Source organism: Equus quagga, chromosome 2, assembly GCF_021613505.1.
Source record: "Equus quagga isolate Etosha38 chromosome 2, UCLA_HA_Equagga_1.0, whole genome shotgun sequence".
NCBI classification, from domain to species: Eukaryota; Metazoa; Chordata; class Mammalia; order Perissodactyla; family Equidae; genus Equus; species Equus quagga.
The window spans coordinates 34,737,168-34,760,100 of record NC_060268.1 but is presented as its reverse complement, the minus strand read 5'-3'; the positions used below and the strand labels follow the sequence as shown (position 1 = coordinate 34,760,100).

General features: G+C 40.0%; 1 protein-coding gene across 3 annotated transcripts in view; it reads right to left on the bottom strand.

Moving 5' to 3' along the window:
- The window catches only part of CDIN1 (CDAN1 interacting nuclease 1), a 209,736-nt gene that overhangs the window by 3,498 nt on the left and 183,305 nt on the right, over positions 1–22,933 (bottom strand). Inside the window, exon 11 of one of the 3 annotated variants that reach the window (XM_046648609.1) lies at positions 9,135–9,549. The exons of 1 other annotated variant lie outside the window; for it this stretch is intronic. In XM_046648609.1, the coding sequence (XP_046504565.1) occupies positions 9,492–9,549 (58 nt within the window). In that variant the 3' untranslated portion in view covers positions 9,135–9,491. Of the gene's footprint in view, positions 1–9,134; positions 9,560–22,933 lie in introns of those variants that run through there. One more of the 3 variants, XM_046648627.1, reaches the window with a different exon arrangement.

The window sequence follows — 22,933 nt, the reverse complement described above, 5'->3', positions numbered from 1 at the left end:
AACACCTCAATGCCCAAGAAAATGGACTGGTTTCACTTGTGAGGCAAAAGATGAAATCGAAAACTAGAAAAGGTTTCGCAAGACTGTGAATCGGAACATCTCATGTTGTGGTTTGCGGCCAGGGCTCCCTGAGGGCAGCAACACCATCTATGAACTATTTTCATTATATGTGAGAAGTGAATCCTAACAGGGCTCTACCATCTAAGTCTTTGTTTCTTACATTTTGGATGGAATTATATTAATTTAGGTAATACTAGCTCTTTCATGTGGGTGAAAGCTCAGATGGACAGTATGTACTTAATTAATTAAAGACAAAGAAAGACAGCTTTTCTTTGTAAATGGAGATTGGTAGACAGAGGCTTTCAAATTATGTGGTCTTTGAATGACAAAAATAGTAGGGGCTTTCGAGGGTGACAAGTCTGCAAATTTAATGGGAGAACATGATCTGGCCTTGTTCCCGATACCTACGTGAGTGCATTTCTGAGCTTTCTCCAACAGCTCAGGATCAGAGATTATCAGATGCTGGGAAGATAACCTTTCAGCGCCTTATCTGTTTATGAAGAGGCTGACCACATTAAACAACTTTATATCATCAGTTCCTCGGGTATCGGAACTAACAGAAGGGAATGTTTTGGTTGATAATTTGAAAAACCAAGCAATCCAACTCCAGCATTTCCTTCTGAAAACGGGCAAAACAAGGAGAAAACAGGACCTAGAAAATCTTTATGTAGGTCAAGTACATGCTTGTGGGTTGAGCGATTTCACCTTTTTGATGCCTCTTCCCATTTATTGTGGCACTACTGGACAAGAATGAGATCATTGGGAAGGCAAACATAACCTTTGTGACCAATAAAAATCAAAGAGATTGTTAACGGCGTTTAAAAGAAAACAGAGTCCCTGGGTCTGAGGGAACGTGCAAAGCAGAGGGTTGGTCTGCTACTGGGGTTGCAGCTCTCTCGACCAGCCGGAGACACTCAGTAATGGGATGTATACGGATATCTGAATTGATTCTGTAAACACATTTCAAGGTTGACTATAATTTTAAGGTTACTATACTCATGGTCAAGTCATAAGATCAAAGACTCCAAATGGATTTTTAAAAACTCCTGTGGAGCAGAGACAGGAATGCAAGTGACTTTTGAACAAGTAATTTTGTTTGCAAATAAAATACAACCAAATTAGCAAAAATAACAAATACCTCTTGAAAAAACGGGAGGTGAAAGTCAAGAGCCATGATAGACCTTGAGGATACGCGAAAGACGAAGTTCCCCATAAATAACAACAATCTTATAAATGTGTTTAAATTGTGTTTCTCTGGTTTCCTTCTATTTTAGAGTATTTAGAGAAATTACATAGGAGATTGTGGAATGAAAGCTGGGTACCCTTTTGTGGGTTTTGTGTGTATCTTTCTCCCAGGGGTTATCTTTCTGTTTCACCATTTGTCTCTTTGCTATATTGTGATCCTGTTGAGGGCAAAGACCATGTTTTATTTGTGTTCATGTCCTCCAGGCCTAGCACAGTGCCTGGTACATAACAGATACCCTCAAGGACAAGATGGAGAACATGGAATTAGTATTAATAAGATCAGATAGCTTTGTACTGGGTACCAAATCAGTGGTAGTCTAGAGCTAGGCATGCTAGCAGGACTTGGTCATTGACATGGCTCCACATTTTTATTAGTGCTCAGGCTGGGCACACTGAGGGCATGCTTACAGATCATACTGTTAGTAATAATAACAGTTATAACAATATTAATTTTAACACTTTCATTGCACTTACTATGTGCTAGACACTGATCAATCCATTTAGTTCTCAGGTCAACTCCATGAGGTAGGTACAATTATTGTCCCCATTCTACAAGTAAGGAAACTGAGGCACAGAGTAAGTAAGTATCTTGCCAAAGGTCTCATAGCTAAAAAGTGGAGGAACCCATTTTGGAACCCAGGCAGTCTAGCTGTAGGGTCTGTGACTGTCTCACTATGATGCAGCAATTAGTCTACTAAACAGGGTGACCCAGTATTAGACTTCAACCAGAAAGAGGGAGGAAATGCCCTCTGCACTGCTTAGAGCATGCCTAGAGTGTCTGGGAGGGTTCTGCTGTCATATTTTAGGAGAATATCTCTAGTCTGGAACTGATCCTGAGGAGAACTCCAGGATATTTGATGAACTGTGAGAATAACAAAGTATGTGTGACCTAGAAATGAGCACTTAGGGTGGTAATAGGCTCATTCACCTTTTTCTGATTCTCAGGGTGCTCTTAGCAGAAGAGATCAGATTCATGCTGTAGCTCTTAAGCATAGACTTAGGGAACATTTGAAAGTAACAAGAATCAGGTTTTGATTCAACATGAGTAACAATCACTGAGTGACAGCTTGGAAGTGGATCTTTCCTCAATCAAACCTTCAGATGAGACCACATCTGGGTCTCATACCTTGAATGCAGTCTGTGAGAGATGGTGAAAAAGAGGACCCAGTTAAGCTATGCCCATATTCCTGATGCACAGAAAAAGTGAGACAACAAATGTGTGTTATTTTAAGTCATTTAGTTTTGGGGTAATTTGTTATCTAGCAATAGATAACTACTATATATGTTATAAATGAAATATATATACTCACTACAGACATGTGTAATCAAATACTATTCTTCCTGTTGGCTATAGATAGACCTTTTCCGGTTACACCTGCACCCATAATTAATAGCAGAAGCGGTTACTGAACGAGATTATCAATAGGTAGCAACTCTTCATCAAAGCAAATCTCAGATATGAAGCGACTGTGCTTTCACACTAGCAGAGCTTCTTGGCTCCTAACTTAGACTATAGACCAACGCCCCTCCCTACTGTATAGTTAGGATGCTGGGGTTACCCAAAGAGGTACAGAAATCATATATAAAAATGCAGAATTCTGCATATTTTCTCTAGTTCTGTGGTTTTGGTGTTAAACTTGGTTATTGGGCTTCTGAAGCTACAAATGTGAAGGAGGTGGAGATAGGGGGTGAGAACACTGCCAGTCGAGGTGAGTGACTGCTGACAACCATGGAAGAGACATTTAAAAAACCCCAACTGTGGTAATCCAAGGCTGTGTGGAGTTGGGGCAAACGGGCTTTGTCAACTTCAACAGGTGCTGAGGACGGTCCAGGAAAAAGAGACGCTGGTTACATTTTGTTCAGTTAAAAAAGGCAGTGCAATCTGTAAGATATTTTTAAGAAATTGTCACCAAGAATGTTTTAAAAATGGTACTTCAGCAAGCAAATTCTTAGTTTTCCAGAAAAGTTTCGCTATCCTCAGATAGTCCCTGAGGTTGTCAGATTATGAATGTTGGACAGAAATGGGCTAAGTGATAAATCATGTTTTTCAGCCTAAGGCTTTCTATAACTCTCTCAGAAACTCAGAGGTTGGGTCAGAAAATTTGGGCCCCCAAATTCAGGAAAGACTTGCTTATTCTTTCTAAACTATAAGAAAAATACCACCCCTTCCTTGCTATGCCTCCACACTATCCTATAATGCAGAAATTACTTGGACGACATTTTTACTTCTGGAGAAAAGAAATTAACCTTCTATTGTTAGACTTCTCCTTGAGGCACCTTCTTCAGGGGATGCTGAAATGAAAGGCGGGTGCGGGAATTCACAGATTTCCAGTCACACTGATAGATATCATTTTGCTAAGCCAGTCCCAATAACCAACTCCATGGTTGGTTTTCTGAAGCCCATTTAGCTTCTACGTCCTCACAGATTTCAGAGGACCCTTGAGCAGACATATGTCTATGAAGCTGTCTAAATACATATAAAATCATTCCAATCACCAAGAACAAAGAGGTGACTAACATTTACTGCACACTTCTTGTATGGCAGACAGTGTTTCAAGCACTTGTATATGTACAGACTAACTTGATATTCACAAGTACACTAATGATGGGGGGTACTATGATCCCTATTTTACAGATGAAAACACTGAGGCACAAAAGGGGTCAGGCTTTGAACCTAAGCAGTCTGGCCTCTACGGCTTGTGCTTGTAACTACGGCACTGTACTGTCTCTCATTATGCCTTGTATTTACGCAGCAATTTCTAACAGTGATTCAACTTTGAAAAATATTGACAACACCTGAAAAACAGAGACGAGCAGGGGCCTGGAGGGCAGGTGACAAATCAAAAACCCAGCAGATGAGTTGGGATTCACCTGGCTACAAGGAATCATTCTTCCAGTATGAAGTCAATAGTTTCACGCTAAAAAGTTTTTTGTCTAGCTACTTATTTTGACTTAAGTGTCACCACATTTAGGAAGTATATGGAAAAGCAACTTATAATTCGGGTAAAAGAAATTAATATGATTACATGTGAGGGGCGTATTTAAAGCACTTGACAAGCAGGTGGAGGTAAGCTGGGGAATGAGAATTACAGAGTCCCGCATCAAGTTCTGAGGAGAGAAGCGCTTCCCACGGTGAGGGGATTCAGAAGTTATGGGGCAGAATCTAAACACGAGCAAAGAGGAGTAAATCCAGAACGCTGCCACAGCCTGTTCATATAAATGGAAATGAACAGCTGGAAGAGGTTACGAGGAAAACTGAGGGAAGCAGCGGGCCTAAGTGAGCGTGTCAGGTGGAGATTTGTTTTCCCAAAAAAGAAGGTTCAGATTTGCTAAACAGGGTTGAGACAGTGAACCCCAAAGGCCTATTTTTGCTCCTAAAATACCTTTAGTATAGAGATGTATCTTATGTTTGTGGCATTAACTTGGCTTATCTATATTTTCGTCTCTATGAGAAAACTACTACATATTTAAAAAAATTCAGTATGCTTTTACATCTCTTTTGGTAATATATATGGATGGCGGCGGGGTTCATATTCTATTACACAATTTGCCTCTCGACATAAAATAAGGGAAAACTCATGAAACTGATCTAATACCGCTCTTCTCAATGAGCTGAATTACCATGATTACATAACAAAGGATTCTCAAGGCACTAGAGTCCTACAGTATAAATCTGGATCAAGTCAATAAAACAAACAATTTTCAACTGAAGAATGACAAGAGGACTGTGGAGTGATTTGATGATTTTAGTCAAGTTTCTTGTTCATGAGGGTCTTCATCAGAGTCAAAACAAAACCTAGTTGTATTGATTCAAATCTTTGTTCCCAACCCAAATCTTTTATTTCAATTCATATGTAAATAGAAAACTTCTCCAAAAAAAGAATAGCAGAGAATCATATATGATTTCCTTTTTTTCCCATTTCGAGTTGCTGTGTGGGGTCTGGGATATCTTCTGAGGATGTGTGTAGACATGTGGCTGTTGGAAGTCAATTGTTTCACCATCAAAAAGACTTGCATGTGGTTTTTATGAAGAATGCATTCTCAAACATACAGTTCAGGACGAAGGAGAAATATAAAACATCTTGTAATTGTTTTAAAATAAACTCTTACACTGTTTGTTTAGTTTTAATCTGCATGTAGTAGATTGGTTATGCACTTGTTAATCACTCTTGTATGTATCTCCAGACAGAGTTGTAAATAACTTTTCAGTCCAAGTAAAATATGCTCACACATGTTTATATGTGAAGTATGTGTGTATTTATGCCTGTGTGTAAATATGTGTACAATAATAATAGATTAGTGATCATGTAATATGGCATCATAAGGTTCTGGCACTACGGTCAATTTCATACACAATGCAAATAGTCTTCTTTTGTAGTATCTAGAGATGAAATAAAAATATAACTTGTTTGTTTCATTTACTTTTTTTGGTTGGCAGGTTTGTGTTTGCAAATTGAAATGACTAAAGAAAGAGAACCCTAGTTACGAATATTCTCATTCAGTTCATGTATCTTGGTTATTAAAAATGCAACTCTATCTCTTTGTAACATGAACTCACTGTCTATAATTTTGAAAAGAGAAAAGAAAAAAGAAAAAATATATTATAAATACTGATTCACTTCAGGCCTTTATGCCATGTAGAAAATAAACAGAAAATACATTATTTTGAAGAAAATTTAAAACGTATATAAATACACAACCACAACCACCTGAAATTCTCCTTGGTGTTTACATAACTCGGCATTTTCATGTCTACATCAAATTGCCTGGAAAAGTGCTTAATTTCCACCTCGCTTTGTCCCATGTTGAATATACTTAGATGCTATACTTACAGTCTTTCCAGCCTATTATAAATATCTTCTCAGAAGAGAAAAAGTGAGATAGCTGGAACAGAAAACAAAGGCAGAGCTATTTCGTCTTTAATCTGTTGTCTTTAATATCTGTTTTCCTGGAAAAACGCTTACTCCTGGCAGTGGGTCAGCCCTGCCACATTATTAAGAATCTATATACAAGCCTGCATATCCATCCTGTGTAGAGCACAAGTCACAAAAGAAAGGCCCCCCCCCACCCTTAACTTGCTTACAACTCAAATTTTAATTCATATTTTAAGTGTAAAATAGAAGTTATCAATTGAATATAAAAAATGCCAAGAGGTCCACAGTAGAACAATTAGAGTAATGATATGGTATTCTAGAAGTCTTCCTAGGAAAGGTGAGTTCTCAGCTAAGTTACATTTATTCATATAATGGCCTTTTTAATTTTCTTCATTATACATTCATTTGTTGATGGGGAGACTGAAGAGTGGCAGTAGGGGTCCCGAGAGATGGAGAGGGACGATGGGATCAGAAGCACAATGAGATGATATCCTTGTGAAACTGGAGGATGAGCTCAAGTATGATAGCCTGACTTTCTGTTTTAAATGAGGATGTATGGAGTGGGCAGTACACATATTCAAATGGAAAGGAGAGAGAAATACTAAGTGCAGTGAAAGAAACCAAAACCCTAAAAGTCACAAAGTACCAAGGTCATGTTTACGTTGAAAACATTTAAGTACTAAGAGTGAGAGAACACTTCAGGGGGACCTTGGGTGCAAATCATATCTATCTACCCGGAATTTATACCCCAGCTCTCTTCCAAAAGTTGGGGTAGTTTACAAAACTGGTCGTGTGAATTATTACACGTTTTCTCAGTTATTTCCCCAGGGAAACATGCCAAAGGCAAACCCATCATTTCAGCTGATTTAGTGCTTGATGCCAGAGAATTTATAATTGATATGACAACCATAATGGATAGTGATCATCGTGGTGGCAAAGCCCGGGCTGACGGGATGATGGCCCATTTTCGTATTCACCGGTTAGTCTACCAGACACTCGCTCTGATAAATTTTGAGGTTATTTCTGAACTTTTCATTTCCAACTTTCTGAATACTAGAAATCAGAAATGTGTTACAGAATAGAAAAGGTTTTCTTATATAATATTGCTTACCCCAAATAGATTTTTTCATGTAGCCTTCTATTATTAGGTAGAGGGGGAATGGGGTCTCTTTTCCTTGGCTGAGTTCTCAAAAGATCACAGGGTAACCCAGAGTTCAGTCAGACATTTATCTCAAGGCACAAAGAGATTTATGGGTTCTGGATATATAAAAGTCTGCTTAAAATAAAAAATCATCAGAAATTTTATCCTTGGCAAAGTCAAATAACTAAAGGATTAAGGCTGATACATGTTTACCCTATAAATCTATCATTAACCAAATGTGACACAATGCTTCAGGTATGTCAGATCTCAACTTGCTCTAAATGGGTAGTTAAAATTTTCTCTTACAATAAATATTTCATGATAAGGAAAATCTCTTTGGCTAACCCACACAGTCCTCAAAAGAAACACTCTCAGTTTTACAGATCCATGAAGGCAAATGCTGGAAAGGAGAGAAGAATTTTAGAAGTTAGAGGGGCTGGCCTGATGGCGCAGCGGTTAAGTCCGCTTCGGCGGCTCAGGGTTCGCTGGTTTGGATTCCGGATGCGAACCTGTGCACTGTTTGTCAAGCCATGCTGTGGCAGGCATCCCACATATAAAGTAGAGGAAGATGGGCACGGATGTTAGCTCAGGGCCAGTCTTCCTCAGCAAAAAGAGGAGGATTGGCAGCACATGTTAGCTCAGGGCTAATCTTCCTCAAAAAAAAAGAAAAATTAGAAGTTAGAAACGTCTAGGTTGTTGGAAAAAATGGTCAGGTGAGGGAAAACAATAAAAAAATATGGTTCTTAGAAAAAAAAGAAAATATAGATAATCTGGCCTTGCAGCTATCAAACAAACACTTCTAGAATGTAAGCTCCATGAGAGCAGCTTATATCTCAGAGGCACACAGGAGTCAGCCAATAAATCTTGGCTGAGCGGATATATGAATGCATGAATGAATACCCTACAGAGTCCTGCCTCAGGAGAAGCTAGGAGCACGATCACACATCTGGATAAAAATCCGTTGCTAATAACTCCTCACCAGATAGGGAAGGAAAGTCATTTTGAAAGGTGAGAAAACGAGCCTTAAAGATACGCCCAAGTCGCACAGTCTGAAGAGCTAGGCCCAGACGATTTGCTATTAGGAATCTGTGCTTTCCAGGCTGTCATGGGGAGGATGACTCTGTGGCTTAAAGCCTGGTGGGAAACAGGAGCACTAGTCCCTGGAAGGGACACTACTGGAGGTTGAGGTGGCGGCTGTGAAAAACGAAGCACTTGGGAGCACACAGGTGGCTCTTGCTTCCTTTAAATACAATCAGTTGAGGTAGGCTTTTGTTTACAGTAGCTTTTATCTAGAAGATAAGGTTGTAAAAACATCAATCAAAATGAAGTAATACTGCTCCTGGCCATATCTCAGCAGGTTCATCTGCTTGATTTCTTCCTCCCTTGCCAAATAGCTTAAGGTGTTTAAGATGAGTGAAGAGATATCAAACTATTAAAGTGAACTGTATTTGCCTATGACACATGGATTTGCACTCGTTGAACCACAAATGCCATCCGCACCGTGCCTGGACCATTCCCAGGTTCGGCAGGAGCCTGTCTTCCTCATTGCTTTACCTTTCAGTAACAAATAAACTCTACAAAATGATCTTGATGCCATTTACAACAGTGCTCCTTTAAGAAAATCAGAGTCTCATGGCTTCTATATGTTGGTGTGAGGCTTTTAATTTATTTATAACTTGCCTTTTCCCCTAAAGAGGCATGCACAACAAAAGAGCAAAACAGAAACAGAAAATTGAGCTCAGGAACGAAGAATACAAATATTCTCACTTTATTGTTAAGCTGAACTTTGAAGGTCAACTGTATGGTTACAAAACCTGAAATTTAAGCCCACAAAGATCCCACCTGATTTTATTTTTAAAGGTGTTACTTGGTTAATGCTGGATCTGTACAACAAAGCTCTGAGCCAGCAAAGTTTTCAAATGATGGCGAAACTGTTGCAGGAGTGAAAAGCCACAACACTGGGCCCACTCCAGAGGATAGTCACAAACAGGGCAGTGAGGTGGACAGACAGGGCCGGAGAGGCACGAGCAGACAGATGTATGGGAGGGGAGCGCAACTGGTGGTCCCTTGGAAACAGCCCTTAATGCTAGACAAGGCTGGCAGGTCATCCTGGGCTAGATTTGGGTTGTGGTGCAGATCCTCATGGCAGAAAATATCTTATCTGTCATTCTTCAGATTTTGAGTTGCTCTTCCATTCTGGGCTTTCCAATTCTTCTGTTTGATCCCCTACTAAACACAACTAGAGTAAGGCATTCTAGTAAGTGTAATGCTCCTGCAGTTAAGCCATTTCAGACTCTAATCACCTAGCTTCAAAGAATACTAAAATAATACCACAAAATCATACTTATAATAATAACCATAACCATAACAGCAGCTAGCATTTAGTGAACAATCATTATGTGTCAGCTACTCTTCTAAGCTCTTTACATGATTATCTCACTTAAAACAAAAGTCCTATGAGTAGCTAATATTAGTACCTGTATTTTAATCTTCAGAAAACTATTATAAAGTTGTGCTAAGCTGATCATAATGAAGACGATGAATAGAATTAACACACTGAATGCTTACCATGTGCGCAGCACTGTGCTAAACACTTCATATACATTATTTCACTTTATACCTGTACTGAATTCACTAGTTCCATCTTACAAATGAGAAGACTGAGGGGCCAGCCCTGTGGTGTAGTGGTTAAGCTTGGTGCATTCTGCTTTGGTGGCCCAGGTTTGCGGGTTTGGATCCTAGGCGTGGACCTACACCACTCATTAGCCACACTGTGGTGGCGATCCCCATATAACATCGAGGAAGACTGGCACAGATGTTAGCTCAGGACTAATCTTCCTCAGCAAAAAAAAACAAAAACAAAAAACAAATGAGATTAAGATGTGGAGAGGTGAAGTAACTTACTCACGCAAGAAGAAAAAGCTCAAATGTGGCTGAGATGTGAATCCACATCCTTCACATGCAGAGATCCCTCTCTGAACAGCTACGCTATACTGCAACACATTCTTTGGATTTCCCCACACACTTTTTCAAACCCTTAAAACATCACTCCCAAACCCCTCCCCATCCCAATCTCAAGCAAGGCTCCTGCATGTCTAGTTTCAATAGAAATGCTTTACTTAAGCCCTCTTTCATGCTGGACGAGTCCTTCCTCCTCTATAAAATGTGGAGGTGGGAAGACATCACCTTTAAGGCACCTTCCATTGTTAACTTTCTGTGTCTTAGTTCTCCACCTACAAAGCAGGTATAATAGCACTTGTATCCTGGAGTTCCAGGTGGATTTGAGAATAAATAAGCTTCATAACACTTTAATTTGTTTATATGCATTGTTGCCCCACTATAAAGTTCTGCCCAAGAGTGGAATGGAATAAAGAAAGCTTCCCCATCCTTCCTCCCCTATCCCCAACCCATCAATGGGTAGCTCTAGGTCTGGAAATAAATCCACTGGGAAGAAGACGACTGGGTCAGTCAAGTACTAATTAAGGCAGTACTGGGAAGTACTTCACCAACTTAACCATGGAGAAAACTTAAGATGAAGAACTGAGGGGTAGGAAGTGTGAGTAAACCAGAGTCAAAACATTTCCTACAGGGCCAGCCCCAGGGGCCTAGTGGTTAAGTTCAGCACGCTCCGTTTTGGCGGCCCTGTGTTTGGTTCCCGGGTGCAGACCTACACAAACTCGTCTGTCAGTGGCCATGCTGTGGCAGCAGCTCACTTACAAAAAGAGGAAGATGGGCAACAGATGTTAGCTCAGGGAGAATCTTCCTCAGGGGGAAAAAACCCCAAGAAACATTTCCTACTTTTATAACTAGATTAGATGCTTCTTTCTGCCAGAAATCAGGAAAGTCATTTCCCACAATCATTCTTGCCTTTAAAAAGAAAAGCTGATCAGCTTCATGGGGCCAGGAGAAACTCTCCTTCAATGAGACTTGACGGAAGTGCCTGGTGATGTCAAAGATTTAAATTTTCTTTAAATGTAGGCTCTGGTTCTTAATGACACAACACGACTGTGCCTGTTCCCACATTTAGCCCTCAGGTAACACGACAAAGAAGAGCTGCACACACAAATTTCAGGGCAGGTCTTGGGATTTCATGGTATACCATCCTAAACACATTTCCCGTTAGACCAAGAGCATCGGGAAAAGTCTCACCAAGTGTAATAGTTCATCTTCGTAATAAATGGTTTTAATATTTAAGAAAAGAGAGAGAACATAAAAGGAACAACCTTGAGCATTTTTAACTAATATTTAAAGACTCTGGAAAGAAGACAAAGGAAATTTCTGACTTAGGAGACAAAAGATGGTTGCTGTTTGAGATTGCCCCAAGAAAAAGAACAGAGGAAACTTCTGGGACATTGAGGCTGGCCTTTAAGGCAGATGGAGGGTCATACACACGATGGGTCTTTAGGAAGCCCAGCAGCCAGCACCCATTTCTAAAGCTGGCCTCACCCTTTGTTTTCTTGTGGTTAATGAAGATGCTTTATCAGACAACTGCAGAAAAGAAATATGAGACTCAGGACAGAGAAATTTGTTTTTAAGTAATAGCTGAAGGATCACGTGTGAGTGTGGAAAACGGCAGGGCTGGATTCAAAGGACAGGACACGCTTTAGTAAACTCTGGTTCTATTCTTCAGCTGATGATGGCAGAATGCTTCAGTGTTCCTAAAATACTTTCACCAATTGTACAGTAATATATCTGACTCTCAAAAAAATGCATTCCTTTGACTTGAAACATGAGGAAACTGAGGCTCTCAGAGGTCAAGTGACTTGTTAAGATCACACAGGAGCAAATGACAGCACCTGCACGAACCCAGCCCCACCGCCTTCCTCTAAAGGTGGGCTCTTATCTACCTGCAAAGCTCCCTCTCCTTTTTTTCCTAACTGCAGAACAGGGAGAACACCACCTTCTGCCTTCCCGAAAAGGATGCCATGCTCTGGGGATGCAGGGACACCGCGAACACAGTCCCTGTCTTCCAGCGGCTCTTAGCAGTAAAAGAGACACCAGGTGAAGAGGCAGTGTACAGGAGGAGACAAACACTGGAAGAGAACTGCGCAGAAGGCCCTGCGGGAGCCCAGAGGAGGTCAGGGAAGGCCCTGAGCAGACTGAGGTGACCTTCAGAGTGAGTCTGAAGTCAGGTTCACTGCTGGGTAAGAGAGAGAAGATGCTTCGGGTGGAGGGAGAGGCACACCCAGACAGAGTGGTGAGAAAAAGCATGGGGACTTTTGGGGCAGTGCAGAAAAGGTCAGAGTAAAGAAAGACTGTGGGCACGGCAGAAGATACAGCTGGAAAAACAGGGGGCAGAGATGCTGCTGAGGGCGGAGGGCACTCCCAGTTTAGCAGACTATGGCGCTCTGAGGGCTGGGGTGGTGCACAAGTGGAGCCCATCCTGCCAATCCCAGGCGGAGCGCACGCCTGCCCTTCGCCCCGGGGCTATCTTCTTTCTTGAAACCCAAACACCCCGGGGTTTGTTTCTGTGTGGAATCTGTGAGCTAAATATTTACTTTGTGCAGGGCCAAAGTATCTACTACAGCTCACTTATTTGGGGGTAAACACATTAAAGAAAAGTATACATTAAAACAAATCTAACCGCCCCCCCGCCCCCATTTCCACTCCATCCAGAAAAAAGATTGCCATTCAAAAAACTCTGAAAACTATACTGAGGGCTCAACTTTCCGGAGTAGGTGGGACAGAGTACATGTATATAAACAGTCACAGCACAGCTCCACGGGGTTCCTCCAGCTTGTATTCTTTGAGAAGTCCGCGGGCACACGGTGACCGGCTGACAGTTTCCTTAGTGAGTTACACAGCAACCTTATTTAACTTAACAGGAGTCATTAGTGAAATTTTATGAAGATAAGGACTTCCAGGAGTGAGTTCCCTTCTGGTTGTTTTTTGATTAAAAGCAAGACAAGGGAGAGCTACCCCGAACCTGTAGTTTTACTTTACAAACTCTGTGGCTCTAAGGTGGCCCCACGAAGGCCAGTGGGGCTGCTGCTGTGGTTTGATTGCATGGAGTTGAAAGCAATCTGTCAGTGTGGAGAGGAGTTACGGAGGTTACTTTAAACATTTAGTTAAGCTTGTGACTGACTGTCTTCTTTTAGAGGCATTCCTGGCTGCAGCCTGCCTCATCCTGGGTGACATAAGACAAGCTATTGAATGAGGTTAGACTGAGGTCCCCGCAGTCAGAGAGCTGGTCCGCCCGTGTTGCCATTAGCTGATTAATAGGTGTTTATTTTTAGGGCTTGAACTAACAGGCCATGCTAAGGCCAATGCAAGATGATATGTGAAGTAATCTGTAAGTGCCTCTTGCTTGCAAAAGACCTCACTTTCTGTGCAGTTGTTCACGTAGCTGAAGTCCTTGTCAGACCAGTAAAATTTAATGCTGAAGACAGAGAAACCCCACCCCACTCCATTATAAAAAGGGCCATTGCAAACATAGATCCATTATCGCTATTTAAGGAAACACTTGTTGAAGGAAAAGGGAAGAAAAATATGACCAACTAGTTATGGCAACTGGTTGAGTCCAAACTCTCATTCGACACTAGATATTAAATAATGAAAATTCCTAATACTAGGTCCAATGCCTTGTGTAAATGATAACTAGGTTTGCTATTTATTTATTTATTTATTTATTTTTAAATTATTATTATTTTTATTTTTTTAAAGATTTTATTTTTTCCCCTTTCTCCCCAAAGCCCCCTGGCACATAGCTGTATATTCTTTGCTGTGGGTCCCTCCAGTTGCGGCACGCGGGACGCTGCCCCAGCGTGGCCCGATGAGCAGTGCCATGTCCGCGCCCAGGACTCGAACCAACGAAACACTGGGCCGCCTGCAGCGGAGCACAGGAACCCAGCCACTCGGCCACGGGGCCAGCCCCGGTTTGCTATTTATTTTTAAAGAGATATTTATGACTCTCCAGATATATGCTATTATAAAACCTATTTGGATCTATGGAATTAATGTTGATTTATGATTTTAAAGGATTCATAAGCAAAATGGCAAAATGAACTGGACTCTTATTGCCAAACTTCAAGTTTAAAAGGTGTTACAATTACATATTTATATTTTTTTAATGTTTATCTCTTCCACTGGACAGCATGTTCCATGAAGACAAGTATCTTCTCCACTGTATCATTACCTGACATTTAGCGGTGCATAGCACATAGCAGATACTGAATAAATATTTGGTGAACAAATGAGTGACAGGTAGAAAAGTTATGCAGAGTATCCTTGCACAGCTATTTCGCTTAGGTCTGGTCTAGATCTTGAACCTAACAGCACACTGAATAGTTTGAAAAACAGTGCTATTATTTGCTTTACTTTATAATTTTCCTTTGTTTATCTGACGAGCTTTCCTACAGCCCCAAGCAGGAGAGCCACTCGTGTTGAATGGCACAGTCAGAGGGAAGTTAAAGTTACTGCTTCTCACACTTTCTGTTTTTTCTCTCAGGGAGTTTGCTAGAATATCTTTACAGGAAAACGGGCATGGGACTTTTCCTTCTCAGTTTAAATTTGTTATTTCAACCTTTGTGGCACGCAATGTGACAGCACTGGCACGCCTCCCTTACCTTTTTAGGTTAACACAAATCCACTTTTAGCCATACTTCTGAATGGTGCAACTCTGGGAGAGATGTATTTAGAACTTAGGGCTGGGAAAGCTTGCTGGCAACAGTCCTGATATCCTGCCAAAGTCTGTCCTTGAGGCCGAGGAGCAAGGTGCTATTTTATTTAGACTTCATGGAAAGACACTGATGATCTTAAGAGACTAAAGTCTAGTCTCTAAAGTTGTTACGCTCACAATTAGATCAGCTAGGCTCCTCACGGGGACACATATGGCAATCTGCCACCACGATTTCCAGAGGGAAGCAACCCTTGTGGCTTTTGTCTATTTCCATGATATATCCAACAGATCAATCACCCGGAGCCCCTGACACATTTATAATGCCCCTTAGGCTTATTTATGGACCAAGCAATGGTTTTACAGAAACAAATGACAGTCACCATTTGAAAGAAGAATTCTTTTATCTCACCCAAGATTATGCACTGGTTCTAGACTGGATGTCTTTGGTAGAACTAAGAGTCTCTGCGTCAAGTTTTGATGACTCTTAACTATAATGCCTTCAAGATGGTCAGAGGCTGCTCTCCAGCTCTCCAGCATGAGATCAGACATTTCAGACGAAGACAGAAATAATAACTTTCGCGAGGAAGAAGGATATTAAGTGTGGGGCATAACTTTAAGAGGAAGCCTTTTACACAACCAGAGGCACTCACAACTAGAATATACAACTATGTACCAGGGGGCTTTGGGGAGAAGAAAGAGAAAACAAAAAGAGGAAGCCTTTTAAACTCGTAGTGTGATAGTCGGCCTTAGTCTTAGTTGAGAGATGGTTAAAATAAGGGGCTTGTTTCTCTTACTGACTCTCCCTTAATTTGTTAGGGTTAATGTCATCCCTTCAGCAAATATAAAATATTTGTAATACTGTAACAGTAAAAAGTCTCATTTTGTGCCTTCATTTGTTTAGACTCACCACTTAAAACTTTTTAAAAAAAAATACATACCATGAAAAACAAAAAACGTCACAGAAGATTTAGGGTATATATTTCCTCAATGCCTATTTTCTTTTTTTAAAAGCGCTCACCATAATTTGATTAAACTTTATTTTCTTAAAATGTTTCTATATTTATTTAATTGAAAGGATTGAACATAATTAGCTCAAGAAAACGGTTTGCAATTTTGGAACCCCTCAACTTGTGTTTGGGGGGTTTCTTTGGGCAACTGCACATAAATTACCCCAAGTCAAATGACAGTAATTCTCCAGGGAATTGAGGTGCCAGAGACAGTGAGTCTAGAGGATGCTGGACTTCTGCAGCCTCTGCTTTCCTAATATTTTGGGAAACAAGGGGAAAAGCAGATTATTTTGCTAAACTAGATAAGGCTGAAAGGAGGAGAGATCTGGATTCAAGGACCAAACAACTAAGCTGTAAAGGCACTTTCATTCGAGCTACGAGAAAATAGCACCGATTTACATTTGTACGGTGTTCTATACTTTCTAGAAAATGCTGGTATGTTATTTAGGAGGATGAAGTATTTAGGGACACTAAGTGAGTCCCCAGAGACTACTGGGCAAGACACTGAAGTTAGGATTGGGGTCTGCTGACTTCTCATCCAGGGTGACAGAGGAACCCTGGAAAGTTCTGTTGCACCATTTTACCCTACAATCTCTCTTCCATTTATTACTCTTCCAGTTGAGTTCGAATAAAAAGTAAGTCCTTGTATTTTGCATCTTATCTCATGTGGGGAGATCAAACGATTCAATATTCTTATTCAGAGAGTATTTAAATGCTACAAATTTGATGTAATTGCTAAGCATTATTAAAATACATTTAAGTAACAATTTTGTTTTGAAACATTAAGATATTTTACATTTTGATGCCATCACCTCTGACAAACTATTTCTCACTTTGTATCCACACAGAAACCTTTAAATTCTACAAAATGGGATTTTTGTCAGGTATCCTAAAACCTCCAAAGGTAACATTAATTTTCATCTGTCAGGATATACTAATTAGAGTTTTAAAAATTTTTAAAAAATCATGCCTGAGTTCAAACTACTCATTTATTTTTTAAAATATAATTATTATTATATTTCTCTTTAAATGTGGGGCAACATTTTACCTTTTCAGGTAAGTAAAAGCATATTGGTCTTAGTGCAATTTTACACTTGCAAGTTGCAAAATTTCTATCAAAAAGTATGAATATAATCACACTCTCCTAATTTATTTAGAGAGATATTAAATACATTATACATGTTACCTGATTTCAGTGTTTTGCTACGATGCCTATAGCTATACATTGGGACTGAAATTAAAACAAAAGGACCTGTAACATTTTCCAAACAAAAATCAGTCCTTAAGTGACAGAGTGACTATATCAATAGTACAATTAAAATCTGATGGTTTCAGAATTAATAAAACGTATAAATGTGTATGATCACAATACTGCTATGATGAGAATATATCAAACGTTTTAATATTATTAACCCAACAGATTTTTGGGAGTTAAGTATATTCATTATAATTTTAAGATAATTCTGGATACAATGAGAGAATATTCAAATAACAAAAGACTGAATAACTTTTTAAGTTATATTCAAATGATTACAGATTTTAAAGGGGTTAAAGGGCAAGGAGATACAGATTTGGAATGATGTTGAAGACAGGCGTGTGGACGAGATTGGGTTGGGGAGTCAAGAGAGAGGGGACTGAGGATGGAAACTTGGGGCAGAGACTCTCAGGGGCAGCTGAGGGAGAGGAACCGGCAAGAAAGTTTGCGCAGCCTGAGAGGCGTCAATGGGGTAGAAGGAGTGGGATCGCAAAGTCAAGGGCTGGGATTAACAGTGTCAAAGAGAGGAGAGCGGCCAGACAAGAGAAGGACAGGTGTCACTACTGGTCTAACAAGGAGGTGCTACATGGCAGTTACAGTCGATAGACTGCAGAGACGTGGGGAGTAGAGCCCCTAAGTGCAGATGACTCTGAAGATGTTTGGTGGCGAAGAAAAGAACAGAGCTTGAGGGAGAGCGAGCGGAAGGAGAATGAGAGCAGGCTAGAGGTAGATGGGCAGTACTTGGAATATGGTGGCTTATATACTGGGGTCTAATATGATCTCGTTTATCATAAAACAATTGCCCTTCTGGGAGGTGTGTCCAGAGACCCAATCAGAAGGACACAAGACAAAAAGATGATAATATTGAGAGAATTAAAAATGAGAGGCTGTTGCCATGAGATGATATGTCTGGGGGATGGACATTATACATTATACACACAGTGGACAAATGACTACAACTTTGAAATCTATAGATCTAGCATGATTTCAGATACATTACAATTTTTTTAATTAAAAAAAAGATCAGTAGCTTTCTTATTAAGCAGAGTTAGGAGGAGACGAAGAACATAACCCAGTTTGTACCAGTCATTCACTACGGCAACGATATTGTAAATTGATAGTTTTGAGAACTTAGATTTTTATCTAAAGGAAGAAAAAGTTACTTTAATAATATGTATTTTCAGCTTTGTTGCCTTGAACTCTAATTAAAAAGTGAAGGCAACTTTATATTAAGGACATGCATGCTTACTAAGAAATATTCCTTATTTGTTTCACTTTAATTTTCTCTTACTTTGTGAACACTGTCAGCATTTAACTCTGGAATCTATGGGAAGTCAGGACTAATGAGCTTTGTATTATATCAAAACAGGTTATCTATCTCCATGTTTGGTGTTACTTGTTGACCTCAATTTAATGAGGTTTTAGGTAGAATTATTAAAATATTGGCCAATATTCTGAAAAGTCTTTCCCAGGTATATGTGCAACCATCATGAGTAATGTGGGTTTAGCTGTTTAAATGGTATACAGTGTGTCAAACTAACAAGTTATAACAAATAGAGGGTTAAATTAAACTGTGGGCAAGCAGTTTCTCAGTTACGATAAATCTCAGGTTCAAGAATTATGGTATAACTACCAATTCTTTCTGTAAAAATTATTTGAGCTCCTGAGAGATACTCAACTTCCAATTAGTTATCTGCACAAAGTTGGGGAACAGTTTCTCCACAAGTCACTGGAGAGCCAGTTTTCAAGTTGCAATGAATGGACAAGTCTCAAGGCCAATCACTAGCTCAGGCTATGATCAGTGGCTCTTCTTTGGACTAAACTATATATGTGAACGTGTCACTTGTATCTGTATGGCCCTTTGTACCCACCTGCCTCATAGATGTCCTAGGCTATTTTTCCCCTTCAATACATGGCTATTCAACTCACTGGGTAAATCACACACTCTCAGAACGTCAATGATCATCTGACATTTTTTCAGATAAACAATGGAAGCCCAGTGGGTCCAAGTATGTGGCCCACCCAACTCTTCTCTTTAGTTAATAGCAGGGTCCAGAAGAACATCAGAAAGATTATTTAAATTAGTGGTCATCACTGCTCAGTGCCTCTTTGGCAAATTACAACATTCATAATTTTGTTGGATGGGAACCTAAGTATATGAGAACAGTCTTAGCTGTTCTGTGATTAACTTGTGGATATTTTCCCTTAGCTGGTTCAAAGGCATGGAACTTTCTCCATGTAAATGGTAATCATTCACCCCATTCTCAGAAATAGACAAAAGTGAGAACCATAGAGGCCCTTTTTGGTGAATTTGTGTAAGCAAACCAAACCATATGGGGGAGCACCCTGACATCTGAAATCAACCTCATAGATCACTCAGAAAGATAACCTGTCTCCTCATGGCCAAAACAAGGCATCACTTAAGTTAACGGTACTCAACTGTTTTACTTGGGTGGGGAAAAGTCACACACATCAGTACTACAAAACCAGCAGGGGAATTGTCTCAAAAATGGTGCCTATGGGAACTCCAGCCTATTTCTACAAGAGTCCCCATGGTGCATCGATTATGTTTATGGGACTGGAGGAAAAAATAGCAGAGGGGAGGAGAGATAACAAGCACATAAATAAATTGAGACAGAAAGGGGGGGGGGGGATTTACTTACCAAATAGAGCCAAAGGGAAAGATCTGAGATTGGATAACGCAACAGATAAGCATTATTTAAGATGAGATCCAACTAAATTCCAACCACAGAAAATCTTCATGGAAGATAGGAGAATTTAGCCACAGAATGAGAGATTATTCTTCACTGCTGCAAAGCAAATGCAATAACGGCTACAGGAAAATTTTGGGCAGACATATTTTTAAGCAAGTAAGGGCACAAAGACCAGTGATTGTTGCACCTTTTTTACTTAAATACTGTCCAAATTACATTCTGGGACTATGGCAAGAATTTTCAGTGTGAAGCTCTTCACAACTCCTTTAAACAAGTCCTGCTTGCTAGACTGATTTTTCCCCCTGAAATAACTGACTTAACTGCCTAGATGTCCAAGTTCACCACCACCCCACATGGCCACCACTGATCCTCCTCCACTGGGCTGCCCCAGCCACGCCCGCCCCCACCCTATACTGAGCCCCTGGCTAAATGCCAGGTACTCTGCCAGGTATTTTGCATCCTTTATCTCAAACCCTTAGGTGAGCATTATTTTTAATCCATACTTTCCAGCAAATTCCAACTTATATTTCCCAAGTGTTCACTAGAGGTTCACATGAATCAGGGCTTAGAGGCTCCAGCTCTCTTTGGCTCCTAAGTTTACGCCTTATTTTAAACAAGTTATTCTGGTTTCACCAGGTGACAACTTTAAATACCAAACACTTTGAGGTTTACTAAGTGAAAAAGGTTGCCACCAACTAATTGGGAGAAAGGTACCAATACGGCATTCTCATTTTGACAAAAATGCCTAAATACTGGACCTCTGACATACATGAGTTTAATCTTAGACTTTTAGGGGAGAATTAGATAATGTACAAATTACCTACAAGAACTTGCAAAAAAAAACCTTTTAAACAGCATTAAAAAAAAAACAGCTTCCCCAATCCCAACATATGTTTTTACACAAATCTGCATGCTCCAATTAGTCTCCTGAACTGCTGGTGTGTGGCTGGACTGCCTTAATCATCTTTGTTAAGTACAATGTACAATTTGTGGTCTGATTTCTAGCAAGAAAAGTGCACCTAATTTTGGCTCTTGCCATACTTAAACCTATTCTAGAAAATTAGAATTTAACCATAGCTTTACACAGTCTTAAAAAGGAAAACTGCATGCAGCTGCTGACAGGTCATTGATGTTGTAATACTCTGAGTACCCAAGGAGAGATTTTATAGTATTATCCCCATGAATGGCATAAAAGAGACTTGGATTTTAAAAATTCATCTCCACTTGTCAAACATTATTAGGAAAGGAGGGAAAAATGGAGATTTCTTGGGATGATCTGACACAGCGGCATGTTTTTCTGGTCCACCATGTCTGGCTGGCAGAACTCTTTTCTTTTCTAGTGGAATAAACAACTGTTTAGTACAATGCTATGTTTGGAACAAGGCAAGTTTTATTTTCTTTTTTAAGCCCTTGGCTCAAGAGAACCGTCTTATGGGAAATGGCTATTGTGTTTACTGTTATTTGATGATGAAATGTCATCTGACTAAAATACTTCTGCAATAAATTATTCCATTCAATAAAGCCATCAATAGTTTGGCCTGTTTAAAAATGCAATTTGCATTATAATGCACTGAGAAATCCCTGATGAAAAACTCCTGTATACATATCAACACACACACACACACACACACACACACACAAACACACGAACGTGCTTGCCCATGGTCTTGCTTCCTCTCTCCTGGCTTAAACGAGTTGTTTGCAACTTAAAATATTAAAAAATTCAAAATCTGAAAATGCTATTACCATTTCATGGTTTAGTAAAGAACCATTTTAAAACAAGAACAGAAATGCTGAATTATTAGTTAATTTAGAGAGTGACTGACTAGGATTGAGAGATATTAAAATGTAGTTTTCATCCATTTTCTTGAAAATGACATGGCTGCTACATCATCACATTTTTGCTGATGTACTAGAATAAACCCACCCATCCACCCACTTTTGAAAGCAGTGAACTCTCCTCCTCGTAGTTTGTTTTTGCCATACCACTGATTTTATACAGTGGCATTTATCACTATGTGCACTTGGTTTATAAATTAAGGGGGGATGAGAAGTACTTTTATTTTGGGACTTTTTCAATGTCCCTTAAGATAACTGGAGACACCCTCGGAAAGCCAGGTTGGTAATTATTGGCCTTGTGAAAGAAAACAAGCTTCTATTTCTTAGTCTGGTTATGATCCATGACTACTTCTGGGAGAGGAATTCCTGTTGAAGGAAAAACTATATGTACCGGCCAATACTCTGCTAACACAAACTTAAAATATTTTCCTCTAAGGAGAAATCCTTTTGAAGAAATAAGAAGCCATTCTTCTGAGGAGGAATGCTTCCAAGATGCTACTTGGAACACGGATGGTGTTGAGTGCACTGCCTCCCTCACTATGTTAAATGCTGTAGGGCCGCTGTGTCTGCCAAACCCTCCACTGTCTGAGATCTCTGTGAGGACAGGGACAGACACTACATCTCATGTGTCCCTGTGTTCCTAGGGCCAAGCACAGGACCTGGCACAGTTTGGTGCCCAATAACAGCTCGTGGACGAACAAAGATTCAAAGGAGTAACTGATCTGGGTAAAGAGGATTGAGCTTCTGATACTCTAGACTACAGTTCTGTCCAGAAGGCCAGGATTCCCAATCACATTGTGCTGGCAAGGCTCCTGTGTAATATTCTTGAATGTGTACTCCAGCGTCCATCTGAACTTTTATAGGCCTGAAATGAATGTCTGTGTTAAATCTCTTGTTACTACTTTATTTTTAATCAAGTGAGAACACGTTTCAGTAGTTTGGAAAGGAATGGACTCAAGATGCAAAATGGTTACCTATGGTTTCTTTGGATGTACATGCCATGAACTAATGGTTTATTCAATGTAGTAGGAAAAGCACTGGAACAAGAATCTGAAGTCCTGGACTGCAAGCCTGGGCCTGACTCTAATTGGCTGTGTGACTCTGATTAAGCCTCAGAGACTTTCTGGGCCCTTTTTCCTCATTTGTAAACGAGAAGGTTGGACTAGATGATCTCTAAGGA